This window comes from Felis catus, chromosome E2, assembly GCF_018350175.1.
Source record: "Felis catus isolate Fca126 chromosome E2, F.catus_Fca126_mat1.0, whole genome shotgun sequence".
NCBI classification, from domain to species: domain Eukaryota; kingdom Metazoa; phylum Chordata; class Mammalia; order Carnivora; family Felidae; genus Felis; species Felis catus.
Genome location: NC_058382.1, coordinates 14279956 through 14297432, shown reverse-complemented (window position 1 = coordinate 14297432; position 17477 = coordinate 14279956). Strand labels below are relative to the sequence as shown.

General features: G+C 50.9%; 1 protein-coding gene across 12 annotated transcripts in view; it reads right to left on the bottom strand.

Moving 5' to 3' along the window:
- Positions 1–17477, bottom strand: part of AKT2 (AKT serine/threonine kinase 2) — a 51849-nt gene that overhangs the window by 12917 nt on the left and 21455 nt on the right. For all 12 annotated transcript variants that reach the window (XM_045046067.1, XM_045046066.1, XM_045046075.1 and 9 more), the window contains 2 exons: positions 9927–10055; positions 8190–8301 (listed from right to left, as the gene is read on the bottom strand). In XM_045046067.1, coding sequence (XP_044902002.1) covers positions 8190–8301; positions 9927–10055 — 241 coding nt within the window. The remainder of the gene's footprint in view (positions 1–8189; positions 8302–9926; positions 10056–17477) is intronic.

Here is a 17477-nt window from a genome sequence, read left to right as displayed (position 1 = left end):
CCCCCTGTAGCTCCCAGGAAGGAGGAGGCAGATCCATGTGTGGGCTTGGGGTGACCAGAGATACCTTAACGGAAAAAAGAAGGTGCAGAACAGTGCGGAGGGGCACCTGGGTGGCTCAGTCCGTTGGGTGTCTGACTCTTGACTTCGGCTCAGGTCATGATCTCATGGTTCACGAGTTCGAGCTCCTTGTTGGGCTCTGTGCTGACAGCGCAGAGCCTGCTTGGGATTCTGTCTCCCTCTCTCTGCCCCTTCCCCGCTTGATATCTCTCTCTCTCTCTCTCTCTCTCTCTCTCTCTCTCTCTCTCTCTCTCTCTCTCCCTCCCTCCCTCCCTCCCTCCCTCCCTCTCCCTCTCTCAAAATAAAATAAAAATAAACTTAAAAAAAAAAGAACAGCGTGGAATGTGACACTACTGGAGGTAGAAAAGAGGGATTGACGCACAGACACGTGTATGCACACCGGCACAAACACCTCTGGAAAGACGCCGACGCAGGGCCCTGGCTGCCTCCAGGGAGGGGAGCTGGGAGTCAGGGGCAAGGAAGAGTCTGATTCCACTGTCCCCCGATTACGAACACTCCCAGGCCACTCACCCTTCCTTGTGCATTACAGATAGGGAAACGGAGGCACAGATTTAAAAAACAAAATTCAGGAAAAACACAAGTCGGTGCTCTGAGCCTGGTAGCTGCAATCACAGAGGGCCCGCGACCTTCGAGAGCCGAAGGGCAGGGCTGTTCTCGCTTCGATCCACGACCTGGTCTGAACCGAGTCATCACCAAGCCCAGAGGTACCAGTTCACACCTGGGAGCTCGGGGTCTCGACATGGCCTTGCTCACAGGAGATTATGCTTCAGAAGGCAGAGGTGTGACTGCTGCCAGCACAAACATCAAGGGCTGGCACACTGGCCCTCCCGAGGCCGAGCCCGGGGGCCCCATAGCCCATGTTCGTCAGTCCCATGAAGGCAGGGATCTCGTCTGTTTGGACGTGGGTGGGTACTCAGGTGGTATCTGGGGAATGAGTGAGCAAGGCAGCCGAAGTTCAAGTGACCCCAGACCCGGGGCACATGGAGCCCCGACGCACATGCACGCAGAGCAACACTGGCTTCTTCCCTCTCTGAGCCAATGTCTCAGGCTGCCATTTCTCAACTTGTTTTAACCCATGACCTCTCTGGAACAAATTACAGTGTAAATCCCTATCCCCACATTAATGTTTCTCTTTTCCAAAGAAATGGGGCAGTGGGTGGGGGGCACATCCCACGATCTGCTTTATCAGATCACGACTGTCCTCTTAGAAGTTTTTAAATGTTGACTTATGGTGTAAGACCATGGACTGAAAAAAACAAATCACCAATCTCCTAAGAGACACACTAAATACATTAAAAAGAAAAAAATACATATATAGCTCACGTACAGAGATCTTGAGGGATTGTCACATGAGTAAAGCAAGTTAAAGGGGCACCTGGGTGGCTCAGCTGGTTGAACCACCGACTCTTGATTTTGGCTCAGGTCATGGTCCCAGGGTCGTGGGGTCAAGCCCCAAGTTGGGCTGCTCGCTGAGCGTGGAGCCTACTTAAGATTCATATTCTCCCTTCTCTCTCTCTCTCTCTCTGTTCCCCTGTCCCTCCCCCACTCGCTATCTCTCTTTAAAAAAACAAAACCAAAAGGCAAGGTAAAGACAAAGATGCAGAGTGTGCCATCATCTCTGTTCGTAAGCGGGGAGAACACAGTCCATCGACAGAAGCCGGGTAAAGAAATGACACATCCCCGGCAGGGAGCACCAGAGGCAGCTGGAAGGAGTCTCTCTGGGCTGCACACCTGGTGGCGAGGAGCACGGGCCTCAGAGCAGCACGAGCCGGGGCTCGAACAGCCGCTCCGCCACCAGGGCGAGCTCACCCCTCCCTCCTCGGGAGACCAGGCACGCTGAGGCGCGGGTGAGCTGCTGCGCACAGGGCACAGCACACAGAAGTGCCGGCCCCAAGGAAGGTGTCAAAGACGCCGGGGGAGGCCTGTCCCATCCACCCTGGCTCACACCGCCCAGCCCCACAGGGAGCCAAGGAACCCCCAGAGATGTAGGAGGTTGTTCGGGGGTAACTGGGGCTCTCCCGCTACCGGACAAGCCCCCGATCCTGTTCCAACTGGGCCAAGACTGCAAGGTTGCGGCACAGAATTCCAGAGAAAAAGCAAGGGCCTCCGTCCAGGATACTCCTTAAGGGTTTGCAACATGGTGTCTGGGGCAGAGGGGAGCTGCCACCCACAGCTGGGGCCGCCGTGCTTCCACTCCTCAAAGGAGAGCCCCCAGGGGAACCGACCCCCTTTCCCCAGAGACACGATGAAAAAAAATAAAAGCTCCACAGACACCAGCTCATTCCATACTCATCAAGAACACCGGAGGGGGGCGGGCATTTCTGATGCGGAAACCGAGGCACAGAGCGGTGGAGTCACTGGTGGGGGTCACAGAGCCAGGAGGGGGCCAAGCAGAGACTCGCAGCCAGGCCCCTACACCTCTTCTGGCGCCACGCTACCACTCCCTGCTGAGAGTTACAGCTTCCTTCCCAGAGGAGACCCAGGGGGTCACACGGGGCGCTCTGGCAGAAGACTCAGGGGACGAGGGACACAAAGCCGGGAGCCCAGGAGTGGAGTGAAGGCAAGCCGCCCCTTGGGAGTTCTGACAGGATCAGATTTCTGTTTTAAGTCTGCAGCTGCCATGGGCTGCGGATTGGGGGGCAGGGAGAAGCAGCATCAGGGGGCTAGGGCTGTCCTCAGGACAAAGTGCCCGGTGGCAGAGGGGACAGAAGAGAGAAAAGGCACCAGCAAGGGCAATTCCACGGGAGGAGCCCGGCCCAGACGCGTCCTCCTTTGTTCCTCACCACAGCCAAGGACCTGAGCTCCGCTACAAGACGGGGCACAGCACTGGTCAGACTCTGCAACCCGGGCCCAGCCCCACGCTACTCCGCTGAGCGGCACCAGAGACACCCCAGGGGGAAGCCCACTGAACCGCAGGTGGCAGGCCTGTCCTCAGCGCGGCTTCAGAAGAGCCGACAGCCTGGCCCACGGCAGACGGGGGGCCTCTCTCCCTCACCAGGGACCCCTCTGATCCAGAGAGACCCTGACAGCTGGAGGGCCTCTGGGGTCCCCTTCTGTTTAGACACCCTCAGGTGGGCTGCCTGGCGGGGAAAATCCACGCCTTTCAGCTCTCCTCCCCTTTGTCCTCCACCTCTGTGTGTCTCAGTTTCACTACCAATATCCCTGGAAATGCTGTGAGGATAAACTGAGTTAATATACGTAAAGACCTTAGAACACGGGTGCCTGGCTGGCTCAGTCAGTGAAGTGTCTGACTCCTGATTTCACCTCAGGTCATGATCTCACGATTTGTGGGATCGAGCCCCATGTCAGGCTCCACGCTGATACCATGGAGCCTGCTTGGGATTCTCTCTCTCCCTCTTTCTCTGCTCCTCCCACACACGTGCTCTCTGAATGAATGAATGAATGAATGAATGAATGAATGAATGAAGCAACTCACTCCCTTAAAAATAATACTTTAAAACCGAGTCTGGCTCAATAGAGAATTAGTTTTAATTATTCTTTTAACTCACTCAACAAACACTTACTGAACACCTACTTATGTTCCTGACAGAAATACATAAATAGAAAGTGTCACAGCTGGTAGGCAGGTGCTATGAAGAAAAATAAAGCAGGAGAACAGCAGGGTCATGGCGGGCAAGGCAGGACACTCTGAGAAGGTGGCATTTGAGCAGAGACCTCACGGAGCTAAGGAGAGAACCGTAATGATACCTGGAAGAGGAGGTTTCTAAGCAGAGGGAATAGTAAGTGCAAAGGACCTGAGGCAGAAGTGTGTACGGCATGTTTAAGGAATAGCAAAGAGACCGCTGTGGCTGAAGTGAGGGGGAACTAGCAGTAGGAAATGATTCTGGAGAGGAGACCAGATCATGTAGCACTTTGCAGAATATGGCATAGACTCTGGAGTTCACTCCCAGTGGGATTAAAAGCCACTCAGAGTTCCAAGCAGAGAAATTACATTTATCTTAGTGATTTACATTAAGAAGATCATAATAACATGATGCATTATTATGTATACCTGCTAAGACCAAAGATCTGCCAACTTCTCCTATAAAGGGCCAAATAGTAAATATTTTAGCTTCATAGGCCACCTGGTCTCTGGTACAACTATTCAACTCTGCGGTAGTAGGGCAAAAGCAGCCATAGACAGTTTGCAAATGAATGGATGTGGCACGTTCCGATAAAACTTTCTTTGTAAAAACAGGAGGCTGGGCCGTGGTTTGCCAGCCCTGATTTCCAGTATACAGAAAATATAAGCAGAGAGGAACAAAGTAAACAATGCCAAAAAGCAGTAAGATAACACATCCAGAGTGCGAGACATTCTACAAGACAGTTTCCCCAGCTTGTTTAAAAAAAAAAGGGGGGGGGTGGGGGGGGGGGGAGAGCAAAGACGGAAGACAGGGCTGAACGAGGTTAAAACGGGCCAAAGAGACAACATGTACCTTGAGCGAATCCTGGTTTGAAAAACATTTTGCGGACAACTGGGGAAATTCCAGTAGACATGGATACGGACAGATTGGTAAATACTATACTATGAACGCTCACCTGGGTGTGGTAATGGCATCATGATTCTGTAGGAGAAAGTCAGAGGTCTGCTGACGTATTAAGGAGCAAAGCGTCATGAGATATGCACGGAAGTTCACAGTTTAGCATAAAACAAAGCCACATGAGGCAAACCCGGCAAATGGCCGGACTGCTGAGTCTAGGAATTGTAGGGTATCTGGATGTTCATTTCTTGCACTAGTCTTTCCACTTTCCTGTACATCTGATACAAGATGGCGGGGATGCAGGGGAATCTTGGGAAGGCAGGAGAGGCTACCAGGAGCCCAGAGAGCAGGCTGTTTCAACATCTAGACAACGTCAGTGGCCAGTATGGCCGTCGCTGGCCCTCCCCTGCCACCTCTCCCCAGGCTCAGGCCTATGTGGGGCAGGCCAGTGAGGACAGCCACAAATGAGCGCCCTCCTCTTGCCAGCTCACACGTCCCGCAGGGTTAAGGTCAGGCACCTGGAGTCTGGTCTCAGAGCAGCCCCAGCAGATTTCGCTCCAGCAGCAACAGTGGCAGGTGCTAAGAAAAGGAGCAAGGTGAGGGCCGTCCACCCACCCCTTCCCAGTCCTGGTAAAGGGATTCTTCCCGACGCTGAACAGCACAGAATCCCACTGAAATGGAGAGTGGAGCCACCAAAATGCTTTGCCGGCTCCCCACTGCTCCCTTTCCAGGCTTGCAAACTGTGTGCCAGGTACTGCTGAATCAAGGCTTTCCTGTTTATCATCCCCCTGAATCTTTTAGCAACCTTGTGACAAACCCCAATTAATTCACGGCCTGCCAAGCCCTGGGGAGGATCTCCAACTGGAGTCCAGGACCTGGCTGAGCTCCACTTCCCCTCTTCCAAGACCCCTGACCCTGGATTCTTTAGTGACACAGAACCCACTGTGGTCCCTGTGATGGATGACAAGCTGTCTCACTTCCCGGCCTTTGCATATACTGGTCCCCTTTCCTTGAGTCACCTTCCCCTTCTTACCCGACACCTTCCGACACCCAGGCCCTATATACCTGATGGTCTCTGTCTGCTGTTAGTGGCAGTCCACAGTTTTTGTCCCCAACTTCCAAGGGAGTAACACCTCATGGCCCAAGATGGGAGGTAGTTCTGTTGCCTTCAGCAGAGCAGGTGTATTTTTAACTCTGGGAAGCACGCACTGACAATTATAATACATATTGTGGAAACACGTCTTATGATACTGTTTTGTGTGTGCTCTAGATATGCACTGTTCAAGAGGGGGGTGACCAGGGCGCCTGGGTGGCTCAGTCGGTTAAGCGTCCGACTTCAGCTCAGGTCATGATCTCAAGGTTTGTGGGTTCGAGCCCTGCGTCGGGCTCTGCGCTGAGTGTGGAGACTGCTTGGGATTTTCTCTCTCTCCCCCTCCCCCACTCGTGCACACTCTCAGTAAATAAATAAATACTTAAATATTTAAATAAATGTTCCATTTCTCGGCTGCACTAGACACATTCCATGTTTTAAAACCTCAACAGGACCTGTGACTACTGGCCACCCTCTTAGACACCACAGGTACTGAAATCTTCTATCATGGCAGAAACTTCTCGTGGACGGCACTGTTTTAATGGGTTCACTGGAGGGTTAGCTGAAGCCACACCCACCAGACAAGCCAAAGGAGTGTTTCTCAAAGTGAGTCCCAAAGGCACAAAGTGGGGAGAAAGAGATCTGCGATGCATTACAAAGGCCCAAGCTCCCTCGTACATGAAGAGCTTCCAAAAACAAGAAAAAGACCAACTATGCAACAGAAACATAAGCAAAGGATATGAACAGACAGTTCAGAAAGGGAAACTCACGTGGCTCCTGAACACGGGAAGAGAATGCTCAAGCTCACCCACAGAGAGAAAAAGGCCAGTGAAAACCACCTTATGGTGCCATTTCCCACCGATCGGACTGGTAAAAATCTAAACGTTTGAAAACAAAAGGCTGTGGGGACACTCTGAGATATCACGTAAGAGAATCACTTCTCAAAATCACAAGTGCATATTCCCGGTGACCCAGGAATCCCAAATCTAAGAATTCCTTTTACGGATTCACCCGCACATGTATCATGCGAGATAAGCACAAGGCACTTCGCCGCAGCACCGCCTATAATGAGCCGAAGCCCGGAAATATTCACCAATCACCACTCATAAAAAACTGCTAGGTGACCTTGGGGACATACGTGTGCAGCTGTTTAAAAGAGAAACTAAACGGCGAGCCTGGGTGGCTCAGTTGTTAAGCGTCCGACTTCAGCCAGGTCACGATCTCGCGGTCCGTGAGTTCGAGCCCCGCGTCAGGCTCTGGGCTGATGGCTCGGAGCCTGGAGCCTGTTTCCGATTCTGTGTCTCCCTCTCTCTCTGCCCCTCCCCCGTTCATGCTCTGTCTCTCTCTGTCCCCCAAAAAATAAATAAATGTTGAAAAAAAAAATTTTTTTTTTTAAATAAAAAAATAAAAAATAAAAGAAAAACTAAATGGCGAGCCTGGATGGCTCAGTTGTTAAGCGTCCAACTCTTGATTTCAGCTCAGGTCATGATCCCTGGGTCATGGGATGGAGCCCCGCAATGGGCTTGCACTGAGCGTGGAGACTGCTTAAGATTCTCTCTCTCTCTCTCTCTCTCTCTCTCTCTCTCTCTCTGCCCCTCTCCCCGACCCTGCGTGCTCTCTCTCTCTCAAATGAAAACCAAACCCAATACAGCAGCTGCGGTGGCTCTCTATATCTCGGAGCAGAAAGATTCCCTAATATACGTTAAGTAAAAAAGCAAGTTCTGAGTACAATGCTACCTTTTGTGTAAAAAGAACCAAGCAGGGGAGCCAGACCAGAGCAGGGTGCAAAAGTCTCCCTGAGTGAGCTCGTCCACCCGTGAAGCTCTCCGAGGACACAGGACAAGAGCAGTTAACCCGAGGGCAGGGGTGGGGGTGGACAGGGCAGAAGTGAGAGAAACCTCCTTACACTGTTTGATTTTGGAACTAGGTAAATCTGTATCGTCTCTTCTGATGATTAAATTGATCTTTTTAACACTGGCTCTCTGGACCAGCTGCTTCAAAATCAATGGCGATGCTCATTAAAAATGCAGCTCCCTTGGGGCGCCTGGGTGGCTCAGTCGGTTGAGCATCCGACCTGAGCATCGGCTCAGGTCATGATATCGCAGTTTGTGGGTTCGAGCCCCGCGTCGGGCTCTGTGCTCACGGCTCAGAGCCTGGAGCCTGCTTCGGATTCTGTGTCTCCCTCTCTCTCTGACCCTCCCCCGCTCATGCTCTGTCTCTCTCTCTCTCTGTCAAAAATAAATAAGACATTAAAAAAAAAAAAATTAAAAATGCAGCTCCCCAACCCTCCAGGGATCTGCAGCCAACGAGAGACCCTGAAGTAGGCCCAAAGCTCCGTACTGTTAAGCTCTGCCCATGATCCCAATGCACGCTCCAGTCTAAGAATACAGAATGAGGTCTGCAGACTAAGAACCCCTGCTCTTTCTAGCTCTCAGAAGGGCTGAGAACCGGAAACTCCTAGGCAGGGGGCCCAGGGGCCCTCCTCCTCACACTAGGCCTGGCCACTCTCGAAGGGTGGCTACACAAAGGCGCACACTTGCCTCTCGTCTGGAGAGTCTACGTGGAAGGTCCTCTCGATGACAGTGGTCCACTGTAGGCAGCGTATGACGAAGGTGTTGGGCCGTGGTCTCTCAGTCTTCATCAGCTGGCACTCTGCAGGCAGAGAGAGGACAGAGGCAGGAGGGTGAGGGAACAGCCCCGCCGGCCTGCGGCCCACAATCCCCGAGCCACCTTCCTGTATGCCAGATGGTGTGGAGATACGTTAGTGACTGAGTCAGCCCTGGCCTTGTCCCTACGGGGCTCCAGGTCCAGTGTGTGTCAGGGAAGACAGCTCAGTGGTCATGGGGGAAGCCCAGGAGGCAGCCGACCTAGCAGAGAACTCAGGCATATCCCAGAGGAAGGGGCATCTCTGCACCGAGTCCTCAAGGAGAAAGGAATGTAGTCAGTCGTGCAGAAGGGCGCTTTGTATACAGAAGCCCAGAGGTAAAGAGTCCAGCACAGTGAGGGAATGGTAAATTCTGCTCTAGATGTGAGGAGGGGAGAAGAGAGGGCCAGACTGCAGAGCTTGGGGGGTGTGGTGACGAACCTCGACTTTGGCTTGAGGGCAAAAGGGAGCCATGAAAGGCTTTCAATAGGGAAGGGACATGAAGAGATTTAGACAGATCCCGCTAGCTGCCTTGCAGACAGTGACAGAAGGGAGACTGGGAGCCTGGGGAAGAGGCCGGGACTATGGCAGAGTGGGGCCACTAGGATGAGGCCCAGATCTCTGGCCTGCACACTAGGAGGCAATAGGGCCCTCCCTGAGATAGAGACAGGGTAGATGGAGTTGGGGAAGGGGAGACTCGAAGGCCAGTTTGGGACACGGTGGGTCAGACGGACCTAGAAAACATCCAGGGAGAAACGCACAGGAAGCTTCTCAGGACAGGCTGGCAGTTCAGGTGAAAAACTGGTGCAGGGCATAGCCACATCAGAGTCACCAAACCGCAGGGAAAGTGACCGAGACAGGCTCTTAGCAGGACAGAGAGGGAACTAGAATTGGCTTCAGAGAGCATAGGTAGGAGCAGACTCGAGGGGTGACGCCGGGCAAGAAGCTGGCGCAGGGAGCCGGTGGGAGAGGACGGTGGTTGGGGCTGAGGAGCTGCAGAAGAGATGGGGCTTTCTTTGAAATGTTCTTAGGAGGTGGGACGATGAGGACACGGTGACCAATGAGGTCACCAGGGAAGGAAGGAAGCAGAGGGTCAGGGGCAAGACTGTGGTTCTGCAAGGCCAGGCAAGGGATTTGGGCCGGTCAAGCTTTCCCTGGCCAGGGTCCACTGAAAGGCACCACTTGGGGTACCACAGGGGGGACGGAGGACGTCAAGTCGGCCCTGTGATCGGCTGAGTGGGAAGCCACGCTGTCTTAGGTTAGAGGGACAGAGAAGTGTGCTGTTACCAGAGCGCAGGACGCAGGCACCTGACACCAGCCAGAACCATGGGGCCTGGCCAGCAGACTTAGAAGCGCAGAGGCGTGCTGCCTGGGGCGAGGGGCTGGGGAAATGCCTGGCTTCTCCCTTCTTCCTCCTCCCCACTGGCTACCCGTTCAGCCCTCCCTCCTGAGGCCCAGCTGACACAAAGGTGAGGCAGAGGGGAAGGGTGGGGAAGGGTGGGCAAGGGACCCCGAGGGCACGCAGGCCCTGCACAGGCCTGCACCCAAGAGAGGCCAACCCCCACGTGCCCCCAGGACCTGCCAGCGGTTCTCTGAGCACCTGAACTCTGGCATGGCGTGCCCCGAGACGCACCTGCGACAGAGAAGTTGTTTAGCGGGGGCAGGGTCTGGTCTGGGGCATCAGGCCGCTCCTTGTATCCAATGAAGGAGCCGTCACTCTTCAGCAGGAAGTACCGGGGCCTCCAGGTCTTGATGTATTCACCTGATCAGAGGCAGGGGGAAGGGAGAGAGGTCAGGGCAGGCTGACAGCACCTCACAAAGGGCACCTGGGTGGGAGGAGGGTTGATGAGAGGGCAGGGAGGAGAAAACCTCCGGGCAGCCCCTGCTGACGCAGACTGGGCGCTGGGCTGGGCCCCAGTGATCCAGAGGTCATGCCTGGCAGGAAGGCGCCTGCTGCAGTGCCCCAGGGCACCAGCTGCCTCAGCGTGTGGCCAGCAGCAAGCCATCCCAGCCATCCTTGCCAGCGCGTGGCACAGTCCCAGGGGAGGCCCAGGCTTCTAAACACACATGCCCTGTGGCCCTGTAAGGCCAAATCCCATGGGCTGGTATTCACCAGGACAGCCGTGCAGGTGGATCAAATGTCACAACACTGTGCCAGGCAGGGTATAACTGTTGCTGTGCCCTCTGAGTGCCCCTTGATTGCCTCCATTTGTTCTAACCACGAATATCCAAGCACCCCGCGTACACACATCCACACTGCAAGGACCCACTCCTCAGAGGGCTGCTAAGGATTAAAGTAAGATGGTGAGGGGCGCCTGGGTGGCTCAGTCGGCTGGGTGTCTAACTTCAGCTCAGGTCGTGATCCCGTGGTTGATGAGTTCAAGCCCTGGGTCGGGCCTTGTGCTGACAGTTCGGAGCCTGGAGCCTGCTTCGGATTCTGTATCTCCCTCTCTCTGCCCCTCCCCTGCTCTCGGTCTCTCTCTCAAAAATAATAAATATTTAAAAATTTTTTAAAAAAGTAGAAACCCGTAAGTCCATCAACTAACAGATAGATAAAACGTGGCATATACATACAACAGGGTATTAGTCATAAAAATTACTAATACATGGATGAACCATAACTTAAGCTAAGTGAAAAGGGCTTATCACAAAGGACCACAAATTATAGGATTCCATTTATATAAAATGTCCAGAGTAGACAAATCTATAGGTGAAAAGCAAATTAGTGGCTGCCTAGGACTTGGGAGCAGGGGAGGAGGTAGTCTGGAGGGAGACTGGAGGGGAATGGCCAAGGGGAAGGGCAGGTTCCTTTTCAGGGTAGTGAAAATGCTCTAAAATGGATTGCAATGATGGATACATGACTCTGAATACACTAAAAGCCACTGAACCGTATAAATGGCTGAATTGTATGGTACGCGAATTACAGCCCAAGCTGTTAAAAGAGACGGCAACCATAAAGCATCCAGCTTAGGGCCCAACACACCACAGGGACTCAGCAGATGCTCTGTTATCATCAGTCCACTGTGCAAGCAAGCAAAGACTGCACCAGGCCCTCAACTCACACGGCGTGATCACAGGATGGGCTCCAAGCCATGTGTGCTGTGTGGCCTCCAATAAGTCACTTCACTTCTCTGAGTCTTTGTCTCCTCTCACGGGGATATTTGTTAATTGGTGACAATGATAAGATAACATTCTATGCCAGGCACTGTCCTAAGTATATTATGGGTTTTAACTTATTAAATTCCTTCCAGTGTGGATACTAAATGACTCAATGTATATAAAGTTTAAAAAAAAAAAACAACAAAAACCTAGCAAAAATCCCAAATTCAACAGCACAAAGGAAGGAGATGACCAAGTGGGTTTTATCCCAGGAATGCAAAAGTGGTTCAACATATGAAAATCAATCAACGTAATCTACATTAATCAAATGAGGGGGGGAACCACATGACCATTTTGACTGCTGTATAAAAGTATTTGACAAAACCCAACACCCTTTCATGATAAAAATACTCAGCAAGCTAGGAACAGAAGAGAATTTCCTCCACAGGATAAAGGGCATCTATAAAAAACTCACATCTAACACCATTCAATGATGAAAGACCAAAAACTTTCTCCTTAAACATCAGGAAAAAATGAAGCGGTCTACTGCTTCCACCACTGCTGTTAAACACTGCACTGGAAGTTCTAGCCAGAGAAAAAGAAGAAAAGAAGATAAAAGGCATCAGACTTGAAAAGGAGTAAGTGAAAGGATCTTTATGTGCACATAACATGATTCTATGTATAAGAAATCACAAGGAAGCCACAAAGTAATGATTAGAGCTGATAACCTCAGCAAGATCCAACACAAAAACACCAGCTGTTGTTTCTACACATCACCAATGAACAATCCAAAGAGGAAATTTTCTAAAAATTCCATTTATAATAGCACAAGGAGGCAAAAGATGTACATACTAAAACCCACAAAACACTGCTGAAAGAAATTAAAGCCCTAAACAAATACAAAGACATCCTGTGTTCATGGATTGGAAGGCTTCCTATGTTGAGATGGCAATGCTCCCCAAAGCAATCTAGAGTCAACACGGCACCTATCAAAATTCCAACAACCTAGTCTGCAGAAACAGAAAAGCCAATCTTTACATTTACACAGAATTCAAATTCATAGGGCAAAGGGTCTAAAAGAGCCAAAAACAATATTGGGAGATGGGGGGAAGAACAAAGTAAAAGAACTCACGCTTCTCGATTTCAAAACTTACTACAAAGCTACAGTCATCAGTCAGTATGGCCTAAGGATAAACATATAGACCAATGGAATAGAACCGAAAGTCAAAAAATAAACCCACATATCTATGGCCAATCGATTTTCAGCCAGAGTGCTAAGACTAGTCCATGGGGAAAAAAACAGTCTTTTCAACAAATGGTGTGGGACAACTGGAGACTCACATGCAAAAGAACAGAACTGGACCCCAGCCTCACACATTATACTATATACAAAAATTAACTCAACATGGATCTACTTAAAGAGCTAAAATGGTAAACTCTCAGAAGAACATGAAACAAGTCTTCATGACCCTGGATTTGGCAATGAATTCTTAGATATGACACCAGAAGAACTAGAAATAAAAGAAAAAAATTAAGGGGCGCCTGGGTGGCACAGTCGGTTAAGCAGCTGATTCTTGATCTTGACTCAGATCATGATCTCACAGTTTCTGAGCGTGTGCCCCTCATCGGGCTCTGCATTGATGGCGTGGAGACTACTTAGGATTCTATCTCTCCTTTTCTCTGCCCCTCAACTGCTTGTGTGTGTGTATGTGTGTGTGCATGTGTGTGTGCGCTCGCTCTCGCACTCTCTCTCTCTCTCTCTCTCTCTCTCTCCAAAGAAATAAACTTAAAAAAAAAATTAAGTGGATCATTAAAAATAAAAGTTCTGGGGAGCCTGGGTGGCTCAGTCAGTTGGATGTCTGACTTCGGCTCAGGTCATGATCTTGCAGTCCGTTGAGTTTGAGCCCCACGTCTGTACCAATAGCTCAGTACCAACAGCTCTGTACCAATAGCTCAGAGCCTGGAGCCTGTTTCAGATTCTGTGTCTCCCTCTCTCTCTGCCCCTCCCTACTCATGCTCTGTCTCTCTCTCTCTCTCTCAAAAACAAATAAACATCAAAAAAAATTTTTTTTAATAAAATAAAACTGTGCAGAAGATGTTATCAAGAAAATAAAAGACAACCAACAGACTGGGCAAAAATATCTGCAACTCATAGATCTGATTAAGGGTCTAGTATCCAGAATATATAAAGAGTTCTTACAATTCAACAACAAAAAGACAATTAGCCCAATTAAATAATGGGCAAAAGACTTGAATAGCCATTTCTCTAAAGATATAAAAACGGCCATCAAGCACATGAAAAGATGCTTAAGATCATTAGTCATTAGAAAAATGCAAATCAAAACCATGATGAGGTACCACTTCACACCCACTAGGGAGAACTGTAATTTAAAACAGAGAGAAAAGAAAAGAACAAGAACAAGAACAAGTGCTGGTGAGGATGTGGAACAAAAGGAATCCTTGTGCACTGCTGGTGGGAATGGAAAATGAGGTAGCCCTGTGGGAAAGTTTGGTGTTTTCCTCAAAAATTTAAAAATAGAGGGGTGCCTGGGTGGCTCAGTCGGTTGAGTGTCCAACTTCAGCTCGGGTCACGATCTCACGGTTCGTGAGTTTGGGCCCTGCATCAGGTTCTGTGCTGACAGCTCGGAGCCTGGAGCCTGCTTCCGATTCTGTGTCTCCCTCTCTCTCTGCACCCCCCCCCCCCCGCCCCCTGCTCACGCTCTGTCTCTGCCTCTCAAAAATAAAGAAAATAAAAAATAGAATATATTATAGGTTATAAGTATGGAATACACAACCCTGATACACAAACACAAATACGTATATGATCTAATCACACAGAATACATTAAGTTATGATTATAGAACGTATGACCCAGTTTATATCACCTGTATAAATACAGGTTACAGAGAACATATGCTCCAGCAATTCCACTCCTAGGTCTGTACCCAAAAGAGCTAAAAACAAGTACCCAAATACTTGCAAACAAGTGTTCGTAGCAGCACTGTTCACAATAGCCGAAAGGTAGAAATAACCCAGATGTTCATCAACTGATGTATGGATAAACAAAATATGGTATTTTCATACAACGGAATATTGTTCGGCCAGAAGCGGCAAAGAAATACTGATCTGCACTACAACACGGATGAACCTCAAAGGAGTAATGTTGAGCGAAAGAAGCTGGGCACAAAAGGCCACCTACTGTATGATTCACTTACACGAAATGGCCGTAATAAGTAAATCCTTAAAGACAGAAAACAAATTGGTGGCTGCCAGGGGCTGGGGGTGGGGGTAGGGGAATGGGGAGTGACTGCTTAGTAAGTACAGGGTTTTCTTTTAGGGTGATGAAAATGTTTTGGAACTAGACAGAGGTAGTGGTTACACAACATTGTGAATGTACTAAAAGGCTACTGAATTGTACACTTTAAAAGAGTTAATTTTGTGCTATGTAAATTTTACCTCAACTTTATTTTTTAAGTTTATTTATTTTGAGAGAGAATGCAAGTGGGGGGGAGACGGGGGGGGGGGGGGGAGACGGAGGGAGGGAGGGAGGGAGGGAGGGAGGGAGAGGGGGAGAGGGAGAATCCCAAGCAGTCTCCACACTGTCAGTGCAGAGCCCAATGCGGGGCTTGAACTCACCAACTGTGAGATCATGACCTGAGCCAAAGTCGGATGCTTAACTGACTATGCCACCCAGGCACCCCCTCACCTCTATTTTAAAGAGCAAAACAAAAAACCCAGAAAAACTCACCTAAGGCTACTGGAAGTTAGGAAAAAATGTTACTGCTTGGGAAGGACAGAGGACTTCTGCACATTAGTTCTGGAGTGAGTTTATGATCCAGGCACTTACCTGTGGTGTTTTACATATTGATAATAAGCTGAGGAAAGGAGGAAGGGAGGAAGGGAGGCAAGGAGGGAGGAAAAGAAAAGAAACCTAGAAGGACAGGAAAAATATCCTCGCAACAATCCCGTTTTACAGATGAGAAAACTGAGGCCCAGAGGTTTTTATTACTTGCCTAAGGCTCACAGTTATCAACTGGGAGAGTTAGGGTTGGACCCAGGTTTGCTCCATCCAGAGCCTACACTCTTGACCACTACACTGTCTGCCTCAAAACTGGCAGACAGGGGCTGGCCTGGTGGGGACTGGCAGAGGGTGTGCTGAGGCTGTGTCAGAAAGGGGACCAACACATGGCATGAGTGACTCCAAGAGTCGTGCTCTCACTTTGCCTGTTCCTTGAACAGACCCTGCTCAGCAAGAGGTAGCCTGTGGGCCAGGCCTGGAGATCACAGTGTCTGCAATCAGAGAGCCACGTCTCTGCCAAAACCTGGGGCACATCAGTCTTCCTGCTGAGCCTCAGCTTCCTCGCCTGTAAGATGGTGCCCACCTCACAGGGCAGCTTGGAAATGCATCAAAATTGGGCTTGCCTAGAGCAGAGCCCATGCCTGGCACAGACAGAATGGGCACACGATAAACTAGGGCTCTATTATTTTAACCACCAGAGGCAGGGTGCGATGGCACAGGTGCCCACCTTTCCTTGCCTGCCTCTGCTCAGAATGGTGGGCGATGGGGGCACCTTCCTTGCCCAGTTGGTAGAACATGCAAGTCTTAACCACGAGGTCATGAGTTCAAGTCCCATGTTGGGCCTAGAGCTGACGTTGGGGGGGGGGGGCGGGGGGGCGGGGAAGAATGGCCCAGGAGCAACATGCATCCACGTGCACCTGGTGCAAACCCAAGATGGCTGTGTCCCAGCTGGGCCATCCCAACAGCTCATCTGGCCCCCTGCAGCATGAATGGAGACCCTGAAGGCCTAAGAGGGGCTGAAGCCCATTTAATGCCATGGGCAGCCCTAGACCAGAGACAAAGCCCCGCCCTGGCAACAGTTCTCTGACCACCTCCAAAGCCCCTCACAGTGCAGCCCCGTGAGCCATTGGCCTGGAGAGACTCAGGAGCCTGAGACCCTGGCACACCCTAACGTATATACCACCTACACACAATCTCAACACATTCACTCAACAGTTACTGAGCACCCACCGCATGCCAAGAACTTTTCTAGGCACTGGGGATACCACAGGGAACAAGCCAGATAAAATCCCTGCCCTCATGCAACCGAGTATGTCAGAGGTCTGGGTTGTTAACCCATTTTACAGATGTGAAACCAAGACTCAGAGGTGACATAGCTTGCTTGCAGTCACCAAGAGGAAGTGGCAGAACCAGGGTTAGAACTTTGACATCTGCCAAGGTTCAGAAAGTTTCACTGACAGCCCCAGACTCAGGGCCCACCCTGGGCAGGTGGACCAAGGTGACTCAAATACCACCCCTGCCTTGAAACGGCAGTGGGAAACGGGTCTCCCCTGCTCAGTCTGATGGTGGAGGCCTGGCTCTGGGGACCACCTCCATCCCTCCTCACTGCTGTGTCTGCAGCCTGGGACAAGGCAGGATGGGTGAGTGTTTCTCCCAGTTCCCACAGGGCTGGCGCCATCAGCCTCCTTGCCCTCTTCAAACACGCCCGGCCCACTCCCTCTCTGGACTCACCGTTGGCCCCTCCACCTGCACTCTCCTGTCCCAGTTAGCTGTGGGGCTCGCTCTCTGGCCTCCTGCATATTTTTATCAAATGTCCCTTCTCGGTGAAGCCCTCCCTGCCTACCTTGTTTACAACAGCTCCCCCCCACTGCCTCCCACACCCCCTTCTCACATTGCTCCATTTTTCTCCACGGCCCTTACCACCACTGTCCACGCTCATCCATCAGTGCCACCCACCTTTCCCCACTAAGTGTGAGACCAACACAAGGAGGGGGATCTGTGCCTGTCTGGTTCATTGCTGAATTGCCAGTACCTGGAACACAGTGGCTCTGCTCAGTAAGTGTTTGTTGACTGAATGGATGTGCACAGAGAACCGCTACCACCAAGCTTGGCCCTCTCCCTCCCTAGAAGGTCCACAGAAGCCAAGACAGTCGGCCTCCTTTACTCCGCAGCGCCTGGACAGCTGCCCCCCTAAGCCGGTAAGCACCACGCTTCTGGGGACAGGAGGCCCGGGGGTCTTACAATGTAGGACGTTAGCCTCCTCGCTGTAAATGACTTCATTTCCCT